The sequence below is a fragment of the Bos grunniens genome, chromosome 2 (assembly GCF_055505025.1).
Source record: "Bos grunniens cultivar Pamir isolate PY7600 chromosome 2, Bosgru_T2T1.0, whole genome shotgun sequence".
Lineage (NCBI taxonomy): Eukaryota > Metazoa > Chordata > Mammalia > Artiodactyla > Bovidae > Bos > Bos grunniens.
Window position 1 is genome coordinate 48,398,010 of NC_141166.1, and position 18,428 is coordinate 48,416,437.

Below are 18,428 nucleotides of genomic sequence, written 5' to 3' on the forward strand. Positions count from 1 at the left end.
AATTCTTACAAAGTGTCTACAACTCAAGACTGCACTGAACTCTAAGGATTAAAAAGACAAGAATTACCTTATTCCTGTTGAGTCTAACAGAAGAAGAGAGACACTTATGAAATAATATAAAAATAATATGTGATGAATATTTCAGTGGTAAGATGTTCTGAGAACACGGAAGAGTAGGATGAATTTTGGAGAAGATGGTAGAATTCAGGAAGGTGTCCTAGAGGTGGGGACTGTTTACTAGGTGGGTAGAGGGGGGCTCATAGAATAAAATTTTGAACAAAGCACAAGCAAAGCCAGAGACATACAGTAGTTCAAAGTGTGTTTTGGTGAACAGTATACTGTTGTGCTATGAGATTAGACTAAGGAGGAGGGTTAGGAAAAGGAAAGGGGAAAATCTGTTAAAAGTATATGGATGGGACCCCACTGAGAAGGGTCTTGGATTCCATCTTCCAAACACTGATTTTTTAAAATAGAAGACTGATGCTAGACATGGGCTTCTCTGGTGGCTCAGACAGTAAAGAATCTGCCTGCAATGCAGGAGACCTGGGTTAAATCCCTGAATCAGGAAGATACCCTAGTGAAGAGAATGGCTACCCACTTCAATATTCTTGCCTGGAAAATTCCATGGACAGAAGAGCCTACCGTGGGCTACAGTCCATGAGGTCACAAAGAGTCAGACATGACTGAGCAACTAACACACACACACACACACACACACACAAGACATGTGGCAATCACTTAACTTTTTAAGGTCTGAGTTTCACATCCTTATAGAGTTTGATGAGATATATTTCAGGTTTATTTTTAGCTTTAACACTGTTTTATAGTTATAAAGTCAATCCATTAGATATATTAAATACTATATATTCTTTGATTTACATTACAACCATCAAAGTCACAATATCTGTAAAGAAAATACCACTTTTCATCTATAAAATTTGTATTATTATAGATATTTTAACTTCATTGTAATGAACAAAGTATAATATATTCCTATTAATGTATTTGGTGTTTAAGGCTGGACATATTTGAGAAGATCAAGTTATCTTGCAGAATATACAATCTTCTGATTAGTTTATTCCTATATCAGTAACTACTATAGGTTGACCCAGGATAAGCTTTTAAAATATCTTTTCTGTACACAGTCTTCTCTATTTGTACTTTTATCAATGTTTTAAACAATCTAATTAGATTGGAATAGTTAACATATGCTTTATACTTTGAATAGTTACTTCAAAAATGTTTTAGGGAAATGAAACATTGGGGTCTTTTAAAAATGTTTTTCATTGAAGTATATAGTTAATTTGCAATGTTGTATTAGTTTCAGGTATATAGCAAAGTGATTCAGTTTTATATATGATATATATAAAAGAATATTTACATTCTTTTTCATATTTCTTTCCCATATAGGTAATTACAAAATATTGAGTATAGTTCCCCTATACTGTGCTATACTGTAGACCCCTGTTGTTCATCTGTTTTATATATAGTAGTATGTATATGTTCCTCTCAAATTCCTAATTTATCTCTTCTTCCCACCTTTCCCCTTTGGTAACTGTAAGTTTGTTTTGTATGTCTGTGAGTCTGTTTCTGTTCTGTAAATAAGTTTATTTGTATCAATTTTCTTAGATTCCACATAGAATAATATCATATGATATTCGTCTTTCTCTGTCTGACTTACTTCAATTAGTATGATAATCTCTAGGTCCATTCATGTTGGCATAAAAAACACTGGGCTCTTTTCTATGTCTTACATTAATACATGAAGAAAACTCAAAGATTAAGAATTATTTGAATTTCACTTGAGTAAATTAGTAGCTATCAAGTGGATATTTGATCTTGATTTACAAAATGTATTTTCATTATATATTTTTCACTTAATATTTTAACATTTGTAGTTTAAATTCACCTTTAAAATATGAGTAGCTGAAACCGCTGCTACAGACCAGTTCTGTTGTCATTCAGAATTTAAGCCTATCGATCAAATGGCATAACATGAAATGAAAGAAAAAAATTGAAAGGGGGTTTTCAAAACAGAAAAATGGGCTCCATATATAAATAAAACACAGAAATCTCCTATGAGGAGCACTGCCATTCTTTTGCCCCAAATAGGGAAATGAAAATACTGATGTCAAAAGTGACAGAGGCACCGAGAAGGGCTGGGCGGTATTACAGTCTCCTGAACCCGTTAGTGATACAGTATCTAAACCACTCTCATCCTTGCCTGTTGTCTGACTATAACTGTCTACTCTATTTGATTGTATCTTTTTGAGTCTTTTTTTTCTTCTTCCCCCGAATCTTTATCCTTCTGGTTTCTGTACCACATTTCCACAAGTATTAATTAAAACCCTTGATGGATCATTTCAGATTTGAATATCCATTCGTATTTATTTTCCTCCACAATCCAATAATTTTAAAAAGTAGTGTGGATTTTCTACAGTGCTTGTGTTTTGAGACAGTATCATGGATTCGATTCAATATAGAAGGTTAATCATCAAAAGATGAGAACTTTGTATGATGTTACAAAAAGCATTTCAAATCCCAGAAAAGTAGTTGAACTAGTCAGTTGTTTTCAAAGGCACCTTAGAGTTCAGAGGGCCCATGGAAGCAGCAGTTAGGGGGTTAAAGTGCAGGACTGCAGGGACACCCCCACTGCCTAGCCTAACCCTACTTTATCACAAACTCTGCTTCCAACCCTACTGCCTATTTGTTCCAGGTCCAACATTGTTTGAACAAACAATGAAATTCTTACAAGAATTTCTAAGGTCCCTTCTGACCTTAGATTCTATGAATTTTTATTTTCAAATCATTTTTAAAAACACAGAACTTCACATAAGATTTCAATAATAACTGAGAGGCACAAGGTAGGATGAAGAAAATATTAAAAATAAGAATACCAAAAATTTTTAACTTTTCCAATTCTTCCTCTGAAATTAGACATTTTCTATTTAAATGTAATGAAAAGGCATGATTTTAAAAGGTTAAATCCTTTCAAACACTGAACCAGACAGTAAAAGACAAATCAGCGGTACAAATCCAGAACATTCAAAATCCCTTGCACCTTCAGTTTGAATTCCCTGCAGAGACAGACCTTGCAGATCTGCCCAAGAACAGGAGAACTGGTTCTCTCCTTTTCAGAGCAAGGGATGGCTCTGAACACAAATGGGAATTAGGGCCCGCAGACATCACAGGATGCTTCTGCTCAGACTCCAGTGCACGCGAGAGGTTATCTTGTTGGTATCAGTAAGAGCTGGCATTCACTTGCATGTACCTAAGACATTAAACAACAATAACACAAAAGTGCCTACAAGTGCACAGAGCATGACAACACCACTGGACTGGCTGTCACAAGGTGTGTCATTTTCTTAATAAAGTTGGCAGTCATCACCTACTAGTTGGATTTCTTAAGTAGATACCGATTAAACCTCATAATGCATCAAAAATTCATGTTTTTTGAGGAAATGTTTTTAGAGGAAATGTTTCTAAACATTCTCAGCATTTTTGTGGATAAAATAAGATACATTTTATGAATTAATGTTAGTCTCATAAATTAAGACAAATTTTCAGCAAAAACTCAAAGTCAATTTAGGGATTGCTCTTCCTCTGCAGTATAAACAATAGGTTGTTTTTTTGTTTTTTTTTTTTAAACAAAACAACAGCTTTGGAGAGAGGCTCTGGGAGACACTTTTTTCCATTTGACACCTAGGCTGCATAATGAAGGAATGCATAAAGAAATGACCATGTGGAAGGCAGGAAAGGAAAGGAATGAATTAAAGGATGAATAGATCATAGACTTACTTTTTTTTTGGCTAGTTACAGGAGATATTCCAGCTATGAAGGAATAGAATGCATAACAAGGGATTCCAACTTAAGCTAATAACTATACTTACATTGTAGTCTGCTGGTCTTTCATAACAAAGAGATCTGTCAACTAAAGAAGAAGAATCCAGTCCATGTTGTGTAAAGGGAACAGTATTTCCCAAATATTAATAAAGATGAAAACTTGTTAATTCTGGCAATTTCTCTGTATTTTTTTTCCTCCTTCATTAAGACAAAAATGGCCAGAGATCCATTTCCCATAATTAAAGGTAAAAATGTAAGGCCAATGGAATTATTTCTCTTGTTTATTGTAACTTCTTTCCAGATATCAAGCTCCTTTTCTTTGTTTAAAATAAATGAATAGCAGAGTTTCCCCATGCTAAATAAGGCAGCACTGAAGCCTATCTGCTAGTTAGAAAATGACTAATAGAACACATATTTCATAATATCACATTAAATTCAAATAATTTAATCCAAACAAGTAAATCTGCTTCTGCCCTTAACTTGTCCCAGAATGACAACTAAAGTCGCTCTTTTTTAATTCTTCATTTGTCAAACCACATTTATATGAAAGAAGAAACAAAATTCTTCTCAAGTTCCCAGAGGAGGGGAGAAGGCAGAATGAAATCTGACATAGTGCAAAAATATGGTGAAAGTGTAATCTTAGAAAAATTGCACAAGGAATTAGACTTCTTTTTTCCTCTTTTTTTTCTGTGCTGCTTGGGATCTTAGTACCCACCCCAAGAATCGAACTGTGCTCCCTGCTGTGGAAGCTCAGAGTTGTAACCGCTGGACTGTTTGTCTTTCCAAGAGAAATTTTCTACTCACATTTCCCTGAACACAGATGAATGCTAGAATATGAAAAGAGAAAATTATTCACTGTATTAATTAAAATGTTCTTTAAAACATTATTTCAAAATTCCACAGCACAATAGGAAGCTTTCTGATTATCATATTCTGAAATGTACCAGGTAAGTAGGTAGTGAAATGGATTGTTAGTAGAGTTGATTCTTTTGCTTGTCCTAATAAGGATTTGTCTTCAAATTGGCCAAGTCTCCTATACATGAAACTCTTGTGTGTGTGTTATGTGAGTTGCTCAGTCGTGTCTGACCCCCTGCGACCCCTTGGACTATAGCCCGTCAGGGTCCTCTGTCCATGGAATTCTCCAGGCAAGAATAATGAAACTCTTGAACAAACTATAAATTATATGTATCTGCTCGCCTGGAAATTTCTACCCTTGATATTTTTGGTTTTGTTGCCCATTTCAGGGGCAGAAGAAAGGATGTAGGCAAGGCAGAGTGGCATAGTTTCTTTTCAACCCTACAATCAGAAATGGGCTGGCAAGAAGGGGAATACAACCACAGGGTGAGGTGAGTGTGAGTGAGCCGACAAGTGCAAAACAGGCTCCTGATGTTACTTAAAATTTTGATATTTTGTTCAGCACCGATTTATTGTTTTGTATTGACTTGTTAAAGTATTGCATTACTGAAGTTTTTGGTACCACTTGTATTTTGCACCTGAGCTGAATGGCTCCCTCACTCACCCTAGTCCCAGCCCCACTCAAGCAGCACTGGGCTCTGGATTCAAGTGGATCTGCGGAGCCCTGCCTGAACGCAGCCTCCCGCTTTGACCCACCGTAACTCTGATGGGCCAAGAAAAAGAACTGTTTTCTCTCTGCTTGCAAAAATGAAAATGAGAAAAGTGTCCTTTTGTCTCACAGGGAAGCTATGGGAGGGTTCGGAAGCAGTTGTCATTGATGGAAGTGACACTGGGACTTTGAGCTGTTCTCTCTTTCCAGTACTTACTTGTTTCTGGACAGAATCCACGATGAGCAAAACAACTAATGCCCAGAATGTGGATTTACAGCAGGAGAAATGAGGAATCAAAGTAACACATTCACCCAAAAAGTATGAAAATGTCCCTCCAAAGCATGCTAAGTTAAACAAAAATGAGGTGTTTAATAATATGTAATTGTAAATGTGACGTACACTCTTTTAAAACAGGGCAGAATTATATGTGATAAACTAACACCGAGGGTACTTTTCCATTCCTGAAGACAGCAAAAGACTTTCAATCTCAATGCTAAACTTCTCATCAGCCTTGCTGCTGTCTCCTTGTCTTTTTCAAAAAGGTATGTTTACAGTCCTCAGGCAGGGGCAGAGGCTGCCCCCCTTCTAAAAGAACCCTGGGCCCTGCTTTCTCTCCATTGTGTTTGACATGAATAGAGTGGAGAAAAGAACAAGGTTTACTGAGTAACTCCTCTGTGTTGATGCTTAGAGAGGCCTTATCTTACTTGATGCCCCAGCAGTTCTGGAAGCAAGAGTGATTCTCACAAAGAGGATTAGGAGATATGGCGAGGAAGATTTAGTCCTGGCAGATGCTACAGCTGTAACACATGAAGCCCCTGTCTTCTCTGGAGATCCCTCCAGAAGACTAGATGTAATGTTACTAGAAGACTAGAAGACTAGATGTAATGTTACTAGAAGACTAGAAGACTAGATGTAATGTTACTACTCTGTCTTTTGTTTCAGCAAATTATCTCATGGGATTGTTGGAAAGGTGAAAAATAAGGGCTTCACTTCTATTGTCCTCCATGGAAAGAAACTGGATACTTAGGTGCTTTTTGGAAACTGGAAGTTAAAGCTATGGGCAATAAGAATTTCTGAAAAGAAGAGAAAGGTAGGGATGTTGATCTGGTTAAAGAGCTCTCAAAATTATCTGCTGACATTAGATAACAGACATTAACATGCATATAAATCTATTTTATACATTTTCTATGCAGATTCAATAGGAAAAAAACCCTCAAATATATATTTAATTCCTTAGGGTCCCAAGGCGCTTTGAGGATTTAAACTGATAAACCAACCTCAAAGGGACTGATTCTTGCAACTAAAACACAGACACCTCTGGGGTGAAATGTGGCAACAGTTTGACAGGCATAGCAGTAGCTTAGGCCAGAAAGGATTTATCCAATTAAAATTATGGGATGAATTTTGGCTGGCAGAATGTAATTACCAGCCTTGGAAAGGATCCAGGATCCTGAGGTTAACACCCCTCCTCTTGCCAACAACCCTCCTACCTGCCAACACTCTGAGATGGAGAAGGCTGGATCTGACACAATCGCACATAATACTGTTGTGACATCTAAGTACAATGATGATGATGTGAGAAGCATCATGAACCTGATTTTTTTTAACACTCATTATGTTACTTATTTTTATGCCACATTAGGCTAGAAACCAAATGTCCACATAAATGTTAATTTCCTCAAATCTGTGTTTAAAAAGTATAATTAGAAAATAAAAAATAGATTTAAAAATTAATGTATTCCGCCCAAGTAGTTATTTCGTGATTATTTCACTTCAGGAACAAAATTGGATCAAAATGGTGACATTTAATCCTTGTTACATTAAAAAGAAAAAAAGCAGGTCCTGATTTTTTTTTTTTTAAGAGAAATGTATTCTCAAGGTTCACTGGCCTAGAAAAAAGGGAAATGCTTAATGCCTGGTTCCTACTCGTAATTTTGACTAAAAGGGTATATGCTTTTGTGTTGGTCCAGATTATATGCACAGTCGCTTGCGGACAGTGTTTCTCAGGAGGGAATTTATCGGGGGAGGGGGGGGGTGTGCCGGGCGAGGCGGGGGGGGGGGAGGGGGGGCGAGAACGTGTGTTTCTGTGTAAATAGAGAAAAGAGCCCCCTGCTGGTGTACGATCAATAAGTAATGACCTCATCTTTAGATTCTAATTCCCTTTTAAAAAGTCATTCATTTACAAGAAAACCGTGGAGAGTTCCAAGTTAAAGCAGGCGGGGTGGGAAGTCACTTCTAGAAGAAAGATTAAGCTCTCCCGGACGCAGCACGCTGTCGGGTCGGGTAGAGTCAGAAAGGAAGCTCAGAGCCCAGCCAGCGGGCTGTGGGACTGGAGCGCGCCCGGGAGGCGGGGCTGGCGGCGGAAACGGCGCACTGGTCACGCGCGGCGACTGGGGCTCGGCGCCGTCCTACCCCGCCGCCATCCGCGCGCGCAGGTGGGTTCCGCGCAAACCGCGGAGCGGCCGAGGTGGCTGCAAGCTCGAGGCGGGCCGCCGGAGGCGCGGCCGCAGGCCGCCCCTGGCTCCCGGCCCCGCCTGCCGCGGACGCTCCCCTTGCTGGTTTTCCCCGGGGGCCCACAGCGAGTCCCTAGGTTTTCCCCCTCGGCCCACCCTTCGTCTCACGTGGCTCTGGGCCACTCCACGCTAGAACCCGCGCGGAGCCGCACAGGGAGTGCTAGTGGCGGCGTCTGTCCCACACTGCGCTGTGCCTCCTGGACGAGCCTCTGCGGCCCTAAATGTGCTAACGGTGGTGCGTGTGCCGGACGCAGGTGATGTGGCAGAGCGTTGGGGACTGCTCTGCCCCGCACAGGTCCATCCAGTTCCTCCGAGGGAGGCAGGTTTGGGTCTCTAGCCGGAAGTAATCCCAAAGGTGATCGAAGGGGTGGGCGAATTACGATCATCCTCTCAAACCACAAGTGTTTGGGGTCTTGCTCGGGGTCAAATTCTTAGAGGAGGAGGAGGAAGAAGAGAAAAACTTGCCCTTTTTACTAATAAGCCTGAGTGCTTGCCAAAAGCCTGATATTGCCGCTAATTTCAGCTTTTGCAATGAAGGTAGATTTTTCTAACACCATCTTTGTGTGATTTAGCTGTCCACAGAGAATCAAAATGTGGAATGAGAGGATGAAACTAATCCTTTCTTTTGCACTGTTAGGGGTTGCCATAAACACCATTTGTTAAAAAGCATAATTATGTTGGGAAAGTGCCTGATGAGACAATTAAGCTACATAAACACACTGAAAACAAATGAAAGCCAGAAGACGCCCACACCCCTTGTGTAAAGCAATTTTTTGTTTACATAAAAACGAGAAGAGGTCTGAGCTGCTCTATTGCAACAGTGTTATTAATGTCTACAGAATCCTAATGACCCTATTTTTTCTGAATTTTCAATTGTGAGATGATGGTCACAGTGTGAAAACTTGGAACTAATGGTGAAGCCCTGTTATCTCCTCTTAGGTTAAAATGATCAGGCCAACGAACAGTCCTAGTGAAGAGAAGCCATTGGATTTATACACGGAGAACACTATTAATTACACCACAGCATGTTAGCTTTAACTTAATAAGCTTAATGTGTGTCTCAGAGTTGTACACCATTCTCTGCAGTATCCCTCACAGGAAGAACTTTACCTGTCACAAAATGTTCCACAGTAAAATTTACTGAATGAGTTCATGAGGGCCACGTTCACTTTTAGCTATATTTAAAAGAGGTGGAAATACGATGACCTGATCTTTAAAAAGGGGAATTTTTTGTTTTGCAATATTTAAACTTAATTTCATAATATCATTTGAAGTTTGGAAAGATAACTAGTTGAGAATACCATTCTGGGGTACTGAAGAAAGTCAAAGCAACCTCCAAAACTTGTATGATGATTCCATTTTCAAAGAAATCAGTCACATTTTTGGCTGATTATTGAGTAACATATCCGAGTACTCCATGTCAGCTTTCAGTTCAATGTACAAAGTCCTGTGAAAGATTTTAAACTGGTTTAGGGACTATGGAGATCAAAGTACAAGAGGAACTTAGTCAAATAGTTGTCATTTAAAACCTCCAAGTGAATTTCCTTTATTTGTTCATGTACTATCCATGGCATGGCTGGTGGAGGTACTCTTTCTGTCAGAATAGTGTTTGTAAGAATCAGCATATTAAGTAATGTCTTGTTTCTCTTTTCTGTATTTCCTCAGTAATCTTATTTAACAAAAGTATCATACTTCCTCAAAAACAGGATTAAACTATAGAAGGCAATATTTAAAAGAGAGTGACATACTTTAATGAAAAAGTTTCCCGTGACAGAATTCAGACTGAGTACTTGATGGATATTTCTAGTGTGTTACTGTCTTCACATGTTCATATGTGCATGACCACATGTGCATGGTTTTTTGGCTGAGTCGATGTGAGATATTATCCTTTATGTGTTACCTATGAATGAAATAGTAAAGTATTCATGTTATGGCTACCTGGTTTCCAAACAGCTATGACTTTTTAAATGTTTAATGAATGTGAAAATATGAATAAACTGTAGAAACCAAAATGAAGACTCGTTTTTCTCCTTTTCTAGAAGAAAATCACCATGTCTTCTTGTCGAGTGGGGCTCCGTTTGGCTGCCTGTTTATTAAACATTTCAGAAGCCAGAAAAAAGTGCATTGTTGAGAACATAGCGAAAGCTGCTCTTCTTGAAAGAAATGGTAGGAACAACAGGCAATAGATGTGAATATGTAGTGTTTTGATAATAAGAATAATTTTTTTATTCTGCTGACAGTGTCCATGGTACATACTTCTCCTTTCTTCCTGAATTTTCTCCCTGTTCTTGGGCTATCATAGCTTGGCTCCAGAATGCTGAGATAGATCACTTACTCAGATGTACACATACACTCTCTTCCAAATGCCTGCATACCATCCACAAGCATATTTCTTCACATTGGAGAGGGTGTCTGAAATGCACATTGTTCAGGATATTGACAGGACTCCTGAAGAGGATATATTTACATACAGGTTTAATGTTTCCCTCATGGGCCATGTGTATGATCATTAATAGAATAAGCATAATTCATTATGCTTTTTATTCAGCAGGTTAAATAAAAAATAAACTTGTCACATACCAAGTACTTTTCAAAAGCACTCCTGCCAGCAAAGCCCAGGCTGTCATTACAGCATTAATATTTCTACTCCATTTTCTCCGTATAAAGACTCTTAGGCATTTAAGTGATGTGTGTAAGATCATTCAGCCATTCAGATTCAGAAGACTGAGACTCAGGTCTCCTTTAACCCCTGGACCAGTATTTACTATTAGAGATGCTACTCTTTCTCTCTTTTCTTAACCTTTGTTAAAATGTTCATGTGATGACATATAGTTCTAAATATTATTTGTTTTTACTTTCACACTTACACAAAACACAGTGTATTTACAGGTTTACCATCACTTAAATACAAAAGCTTTGTTATTAAATCAACAGCTTTTTCGGCAACAGGTGAGTGTTAGGGTCATAGCCCTGAAGCATTTGAAACAGTCTATTTTAATTTCTGGTTGTCATTTTTTATTTGGTTATTGCTTTTCATGAGAGAGAGGTGCTTTTCCTGGGCCTGTTTCTAACACTGAGCACATTTAAGTTACCATCTAGCAACTTTGGGGGGCTAGGAATGTCTGTGAAAATTCCTGATAATTGCTGATAGGAAAACTCCTCTGGAGCCAGCATGCAGCTGTGCTTTTGCATTCTCTTTGTGGGAAGAGCCAGCTTGGGCCCCACATTGTGAGATAGTACATCTAATGGGATTGGGTGAATGTGCAGAGACACATTCTGTGATTAAGTGACTGGGCAGAGACATTTGTGGAAGTCACACACTGATGGACACCTGGGTCTCAACTCACAGTTTTTATCAGCTTATTAGTGGCAGCAGCTCAAATGGAATTATAGCTATTATACTCTATTACAAATACCAAACAATTTACTTCTGCTGAGATTCATACTGACAGCTCCTCCTGCCAGAAGTAATTTTTTTTTTCTATATGCATGCTTAAGAAATTGCAGGAGAGAGTGTTTCATTCTTTCAGTATTTGAATCAATTGAATCATATGAAACTGAGAATAAAAGCTTTTCAGAAGAAGATTTCGGATGAAAAAAATAAAATTATCTCTTTTCGTCTAAAAGCTAAAGTATGTTGAAAAAAACACATAAAAAGGAGGTTGTATGATCTCGTTCCTGCTCTGTCTTTCATAGTTTTAAAAATGCAGGGAAGGTAGCACTAGTTAAGAAAATGACCTGCTGTTTTACAGATACTTTAAAGGCATTTATTTTTAAGTGAGTGGAATCAAACTATATCACCTATATTTTTTCCAATTAAGCAATGTGAAAACATTTAAATAGTCTGAAAGGTCTTACGTAAAGAAAGCTGAGTTATAAATTTTAGACCTACACCAGGGTAGGTCTCTGTAGATGCTCATTTGGTTATGAGTGAGTGACATAAGTTTATCTTTTCACGTTATTAAAATTAATAGCATAGGGCTGCTTTAAGCTCTGTAGTTCCGTATGTAACTTATTTTCCCTCTCCTTGAAAAGATTAATTGTTAAGCTGCCAGGGGACAGAGCGACAAAGGTATAATGGCATAGTGAAAGGCTTAATTACCGCCTGAAAACTTTTGTCCTTCACTTTGAATTTGCTTTTGTAGGCATATGAGGAACTTTTAAGGAGCTTGAGCAAGGCTTGTAAACTTCAAAAATAACTACGGGGTTATGGGTGGTCACCATACAAGGGTATGGCAGCTTTCTCCTCCAGGTTACACGTTTCAGTGAGTCACACGTGGCTGAAGCCTGGAAGTTGTTAACATCTGAAGGCTGTTGGTGGCCTTTGAAAAGGAGATGCTGGAGTCAGAACAGTTTCTAATAGGCAGGTGCATGTATCCCAGGAACCTCTGCTCTAGGCACTAATTGGCCTATCCTAGTTTTTCCAGATGTTATTTTTTGATCCGGTTTGATCTCTGGGTTTGGAAGGAAAAATTGACAAGGCATAGAAGATGAGATTGAAAGGGAACAGAATTTAGTGTGATACGATTTGGTAATAAAAGAGACTATCAGCTTGGACTGAGTTAAGAGAACTTTGACAAATTCAGAAGCAAGTGCAAGAGAAGGTCTCTGATAGACACTGAAGCCTAGTATCTGAGCTGAGCCATCCGATTGTAAAGGAAGACAATGAAGGACATGGACATTACTGTCTATGAATTTCCTGACTAGTCAGTGTCACTTCAGAGGTCACCCCTTCCCCCAAATTTTTCTGTTAAGCTAAATTTTGTTGTATCAAGAAAAATAAAGTATTAAGGTTTCACCAGAGAAAAAAAATTCTTGCATTTATGTGTTGTCTTTTATATAGGACAGAGACATCCTGAAATATCAGTGCTCAATGTATTTTCTGATCCAGAGTACAACAGATCAGTCATTACAATAGCAGCTTCTATTGATGAGTTAGGTAAGATTTCAGTTTCTTTTTCTATGTATGTCTTTTGGTGAAGGGTCGGCTTCCAGTAAACCCAAATGCTCCTTAATCATTGATTTCCTGTGTTAATCTGAATACTCTTTTCCATACATAAGAAGTCTACCTCAAAACTGCATTCCTTCGTTTTTCTGAACAGGTACATCTTTGAGATATGCATTTCCTACTTCCTCTTCATTAAAATGAATCTTGGGGTCCAGTATTTAATAACATTCTTTCCCTGAAGATGATCACATATTTTTTGTGGCTAAGAAAAATATCTTCAGATTTTTTTTTCATATTTATATAAAGATCACTTTAAACCTTTATTTTACTTAAAAAGAACAAGTCAAAGAGTTTGTAAAATATCTTCAGATTTTAACCTGTGAAGTCGTAGTGTTGAATTTGCTTTCACTGATAAGCTGACTTGAAATGAAACATGCTAAGCAGTTGTGTTTTGAGTCAGGAGCCTGAAATCTTGAGATGGTCCATTGGGTTAAATGAAATGGGTTTCATGTGTCCTGCTGTAAGGTTTAGTGGGACAGCTTGAATTTGAAGGATCATACTTGATTAAACAAAAATCTGTATCATCCTTAGCATTGCTTGGTAAAGAATTTAAATTATTTTCAGATAAACTTGGTTTCAGCTTAGCAGATTGTCTTTTCTCAAAAGGTATGTTTGTTTGGAAAGCAAAGAGCTGATGGATGATTATCAGCAAATGACCAAAATGGTCATACTGCACGCTAATGAAAACTCAAGAGTAATAACACTCTGAGGTGTCTATATGTATTTAGATAGAATAATTAATAAACCTGGAGAAGGAAATGGTAACCCACTCCAACATTCATGCCAAGATAATTCCATGGACAGAAGAGCCTGGCAGGCTACAGTCCATGGCGTTGCAAAGAGTTGGACAAGACTAAAACGACTAAACACACACACAAAATTTAATGAAAATCTAGTTATAAGAGCAAAACTAAAATACTTATGGTATACTTTTAAAAACATATTTTTGTCTTTGTTGTTCAGTCACTAAGTCATGTCCAACTCTTGGCATGAGCTGTAGCACACCAGGCCTGACTCTCGCTATCTCCCAGAGTTTGCCCAAGTTCATGTTCATTGAATTGGTGATGCTATGCTATGTTTGTCTATTTTAATATAAACTCATAAAATATTCTGAAGATAACAAAGAATTTTATCAGATTAATTTGATAAAGTTGAAAAAATTAAAAGTAACCAATTGTAAAAAAGGATACAAAGTTTTTTTAAGGCCAGTAAACTTTGCTTTCTTCTTCCACTTTGGGAAGTAAAGAGTTGGAAGAAATGTGAAACTTTGTAACACTTGGGGAGTGGGGAGAGGGGAAATGTTGGATCTTACATTTTTCTTTGTTTTGGATGAAAAAACAATCTTCTGTACATTTTACGAAAGGAACACAAACTGGTAGGACAGTAATAATTATAGCTGCTTCCTTAGATGCAATTGAAAGTTTAATGATCTTATTTTTTTTAATTTTACATTTTTAAGGCAATTCTGTTCTGGCTGCCTGCTTGGAAGCCTTCCAGTCTATCGATATGGAGGTTCAGGAGGGGATCCATCCTTGCCTAGGAGCAGTGGACCTGATTCCCATTTACCCTCCCTCTGGTGTCGGAGTGGAAGAGTGTGGAGCTGTGGCCAGAAGTAAGAGAAAATTTGGGGGAAGTGGGTTATTCCTTAATGGAAACCATTTTTACAAATCAGAACAGCTTGTGACAATATAATCACTCCTCCGTTCCCTGGGAAAAATCGACCTTGAAGACTTGTGTCAACAATAAGCTTTCATCGGTTGCAGTGGCACACACAGTGTCTTTGTGACTCATCCTTCCACTTTCTATCCTGTGACGCTGTGGAACACTCAGTGCTGTGGGATGCAGCCACTCGATCATTGTGTCCCCTTACAAATCCACGATAGACCATGAGGAAACAACACTAGTTTTTAATGAGTTCCTTAGACTCTTCAGGGCAGAACGATGGTGTGTTTCGCCCATCTGTGTTCTATTTTCTCGAGCAGGGGTAATGATGAGGTTGAAAACCCACTTAAATGTTAACTCCTACCCCTTTTTCCTCTGATTTTTTTTTTTTCTTCTCTTTTTTCCTTGTGTACAACTCTCTATAAGATTTTCTTTAGAACTGAACTGTCACATGCTTGATTTCAGCCCCAGGGGTAAGTTTAATTTGGAAAATTTGAGCTATGTCACTTGAGGTGTTTTTGAATTAAGCAAATTGGGAGAAAAGAAAGACCTTTTGCCTGGACTGTCTCGCTGGTTAATTATGAGATTCAGAGGCCCATAAGCTTTGGGGGAAAGTCCGCTGTAGGATGATTGCAGACTTCTCTCTATGACCTCAGAAATCCTCTGCGGTATTGCCTCATTTTTAGGTAACAGGGAGGTGTGTAACATTTGGGATGTAGATTTGGACTCTAGCTGAGCTGCGTCAAGCCCTAGAAATAGGAAAGGAGGCTTGTTTCCAAAGGTGTACCTCACTGCTTGTGCTGCATTTTTAACATGACCTGACAATCTGTGGATTATTTCTCTGGGGAAATCTTGGCCCAAAATTTGGTTTACTTTTCCTCTAAGAAAGAGTTAAAATTCAGCACGGGGAAAAATACATTTCACACGAAAATGAAGAGTTCAGAATTGTTCAGACCAGAATAGTGATTTTAATTGTCTTCAAAACAATTATGTTCAGTTATATTAAATCTCAAATTAGCTAATACATGAAGTTCTTCATTACATCAGGACTGGTCCACCCCAGATTCTCGGCCAGCGTAGGAGACAGTTGACAACAGGAGGGTCTGGACAGAGTACTTCTCCCTTCCTTTGCCCTTTTACTTCATTGGCAGCTACTGTACCTCATGATTTAAACATGGACATTTCTAATTAAATGTGAGCTCAGCTGCATTCTTGAACTAATTTATAACATTCAATTTGAAATGTAATAGCTTCAATCTTCATCTGATTAAAAACAGTCATATACTGTACATGGTTACTATTTTGATGCTCCAACATGCAGTTTTTATTTTTACATTCTCCTTTCTACACAGCTGTTCATTTAATATCATCCATTTTTTTTAAGTTTTTAAACTTTTTTTGGTAACAGCATGCTCAAGCATTCTTATGAGGAAGAAGTGTTCATATTCTAGGATCTCACTGTTCTCAGAACAGTGACAGGATGTTTTCTACTAGGGTAACTGCTTCTCATGGAAACTACATTAAAATAATAATTTAACTAACTTTCTTTGGGAAGAAGGGCAGTGGAGAACATTCCAGTGATGAAGAACATAGTCAATATGTCTGATTCATGTATGCTTTATGTGCAAAAATTCTGAATGATATATTTCAAACATTTTGAAAACAGTTGGAAGCTTGATTATTCCTTAAGGAAGGGGTTCTTAAAGTAGGGTCCAAACTTGGTATTCAGGGAACTTATAAATAATGTTAGAGTCACTTGCAGTTTTTTATGATGTATATTTGTGTATACATACATAGCTACACAAACACATATCTTTGCATATAATTTTAGTTTAAGAACTTCCACCTCGCAGTTCAGTTCAGTTGCTCAGTCATGTCCAACTCTTTGCAACCCCATGAACTGCAGCACGCCAGGCCTCCCTGTCCATCACCAACTCCTGGAGTCCACCCAAACCCATGTCCTTTGAGTCAGTGATGCCATCCAACCATTTCATCCTCTGTTGTCCCCTTGCCCTCCTGCCCTCAATCTTTCCCAGCATCAGGGTCTTTTCAAATGAGTCGGCTCTTCGCGTCAGGTGGCCAAAGTATTTGAGTTTCAGCTTCAACATCAGTCCTACCAATGAACATCCAGGACTGATCTCCTTTAGGATGTACTGGTTAGATCTCCTTGCAGTCCAAGGGACACCACAGTTCAAAAACATCAATTCTTAGATGCTCAGCTTTCTTTATAGTCCAACTCTCACATCCATACATGACCACTGGAAAAACCATAGCCTTAACTAGACCTTTGTGGACAAAGTAATGTGTCTGCTTTTTAATATGCTGTCTAGGTTGGTCATAACTTTGCTTCCAAGGAGTAAGCATCTTTTAATTTCATGGTTGCAATCACCATCTGCAGTGATTTTGGAGCCCCCCAAAATAAAGTCAGCCACTGTTTCCACTGTTTCCCCATCTATTTTCCATGAAGTGATGCAACCGGATGCCATGATCTTTGTTTTCTGAATGTTGAATTTTAAGCCAACTTTTTCACTCTCCTCTTTCACTTTCATCAAGAGGCTCTTTAGTCCTTCTTCACTTTCTGCCATAAGGGTGGTATCATCTGCATATATGAGATTATTGATATTTCTTCTGGCAATCTTGATTCCAGCTTGTGCTTCCTCTAGCCTAGTGTTTCTCATGATGTACTCTGCATATAAGTTAAATAAGCAGGGTGACAATATACAGCCTTGACATACTCCTTTTCCTTTTGGGAACCAGTCTGTTGTTCCATGTCCAGTTCTAACTGTTGCTTCCTGACCTGCGAACAGGTTTCTCAACAGGCAGGTCAGATGATCTGGTATGCCCATCTCTTTCAGAATTTTCCACAGTTTATTGTGATCCACACAGTCAAAAACGTTGGCATAGTCAATAAAGCAGAAATAGATGTTTTTCTGGAACTCTCTAGCTTTTTTTTTTTTAATTTAAATTTATTTATTTTAATTAGAGGCTAATTACTTTACAATATTGTATTGGTCTTGCCATACATCAACATGAATCTGCCACGGGTGTACACGTGTTCCCAATGCTGAGCTCCTCTCCCACCTCTCTCCCCATACCATCCCTCTGGGTCATCCTAGTGCTTTTTCAATGATCCAGCAGATGTTGGCAATTTGATCTCTGGTTCCTCTGCCTTTTCTAAAACCAGCTTGAACATCAGGAAGTTCACGGTTCACATACTGCTGAAGCCTGGCTTGGAGAATTTTGAGCATTACTTTAGTAGTGTGTGAGATGAGTGCAATTGTGCAGTGGTCTGAGCATTCTTTGGCATTGCCTTTCTTTGGGATTGAAATGAAAACTGACCTTTTCCAGTCTTGTGGCCACTGCTGTTTTCCAAATTTGCTGACATATTGATTGCAGCACTTTCACAGCATCATCTTTCAGGATTTGAAATAGTTCAACTGGAATTCCATCACCTCCACTAGCTTTGTTCATAGTGATGCTTTCTAAGGGCCACTTGACTTCACATTCCAGGATGTCTGGCTCTAGATGAGTGATTACACCATCATGATTATCTGGGTCGTGAAGATCTTTTTTGTACAGTTCTTCTGTGTATTCTTGCCACCTCTTCTTAATATCTTCTGCTTCTTTTAGGTCCGTAACATTTGTGTCCTTTATCAAGCCCATCTTTGCCTGAAATGTTCCCTTGGCGTAAACATGGTTAAAAGTCAAATGTACATAGTTTGTTCCCCAAACTCTGAAGACCTACATAACTTCCCTTTCCCCCTCACTATGCACATCCTTCTATTTCCTTCTCCCCTGAGCCAGGTCTTTCAATTCTTTTATCTTATTATTTAGGAT

General features: G+C 38.4%; 1 protein-coding gene across 17 annotated transcripts in view; it reads left to right on the plus strand.

Annotated features, from left to right (window-relative positions):
* The first annotated feature begins 7,645 nt into the window (after positions 1–7,645).
* Positions 7,646–18,428, plus strand: part of FTCDNL1 (formiminotransferase cyclodeaminase N-terminal like) — a 118,662-nt gene continuing 107,879 nt past the window's right edge. For 6 of the 17 annotated variants that reach the window (XR_015144418.1, XM_086347241.1, XM_086347278.1 and 3 more), the window contains exons 1-4: positions 7,712–7,843; positions 9,961–10,087; positions 12,765–12,860; positions 14,389–14,541. Coding sequence is in view for 16 of the 17 variants with exons in the window: in XM_086347241.1 (XP_086203367.1) it covers positions 9,973–10,087; positions 12,765–12,860; positions 14,389–14,541 (364 nt within the window). In the remaining variant the exon portion in view is untranslated. Of the gene's footprint in view, positions 8,277–9,960; positions 10,088–12,764; positions 12,861–14,388; positions 14,542–18,428 lie in introns of all 17 variants that reach the window. The other 11 variants (XM_086347285.1, XM_086347263.1, XM_086347146.1 and 8 more) reach the window with 10 other exon arrangements.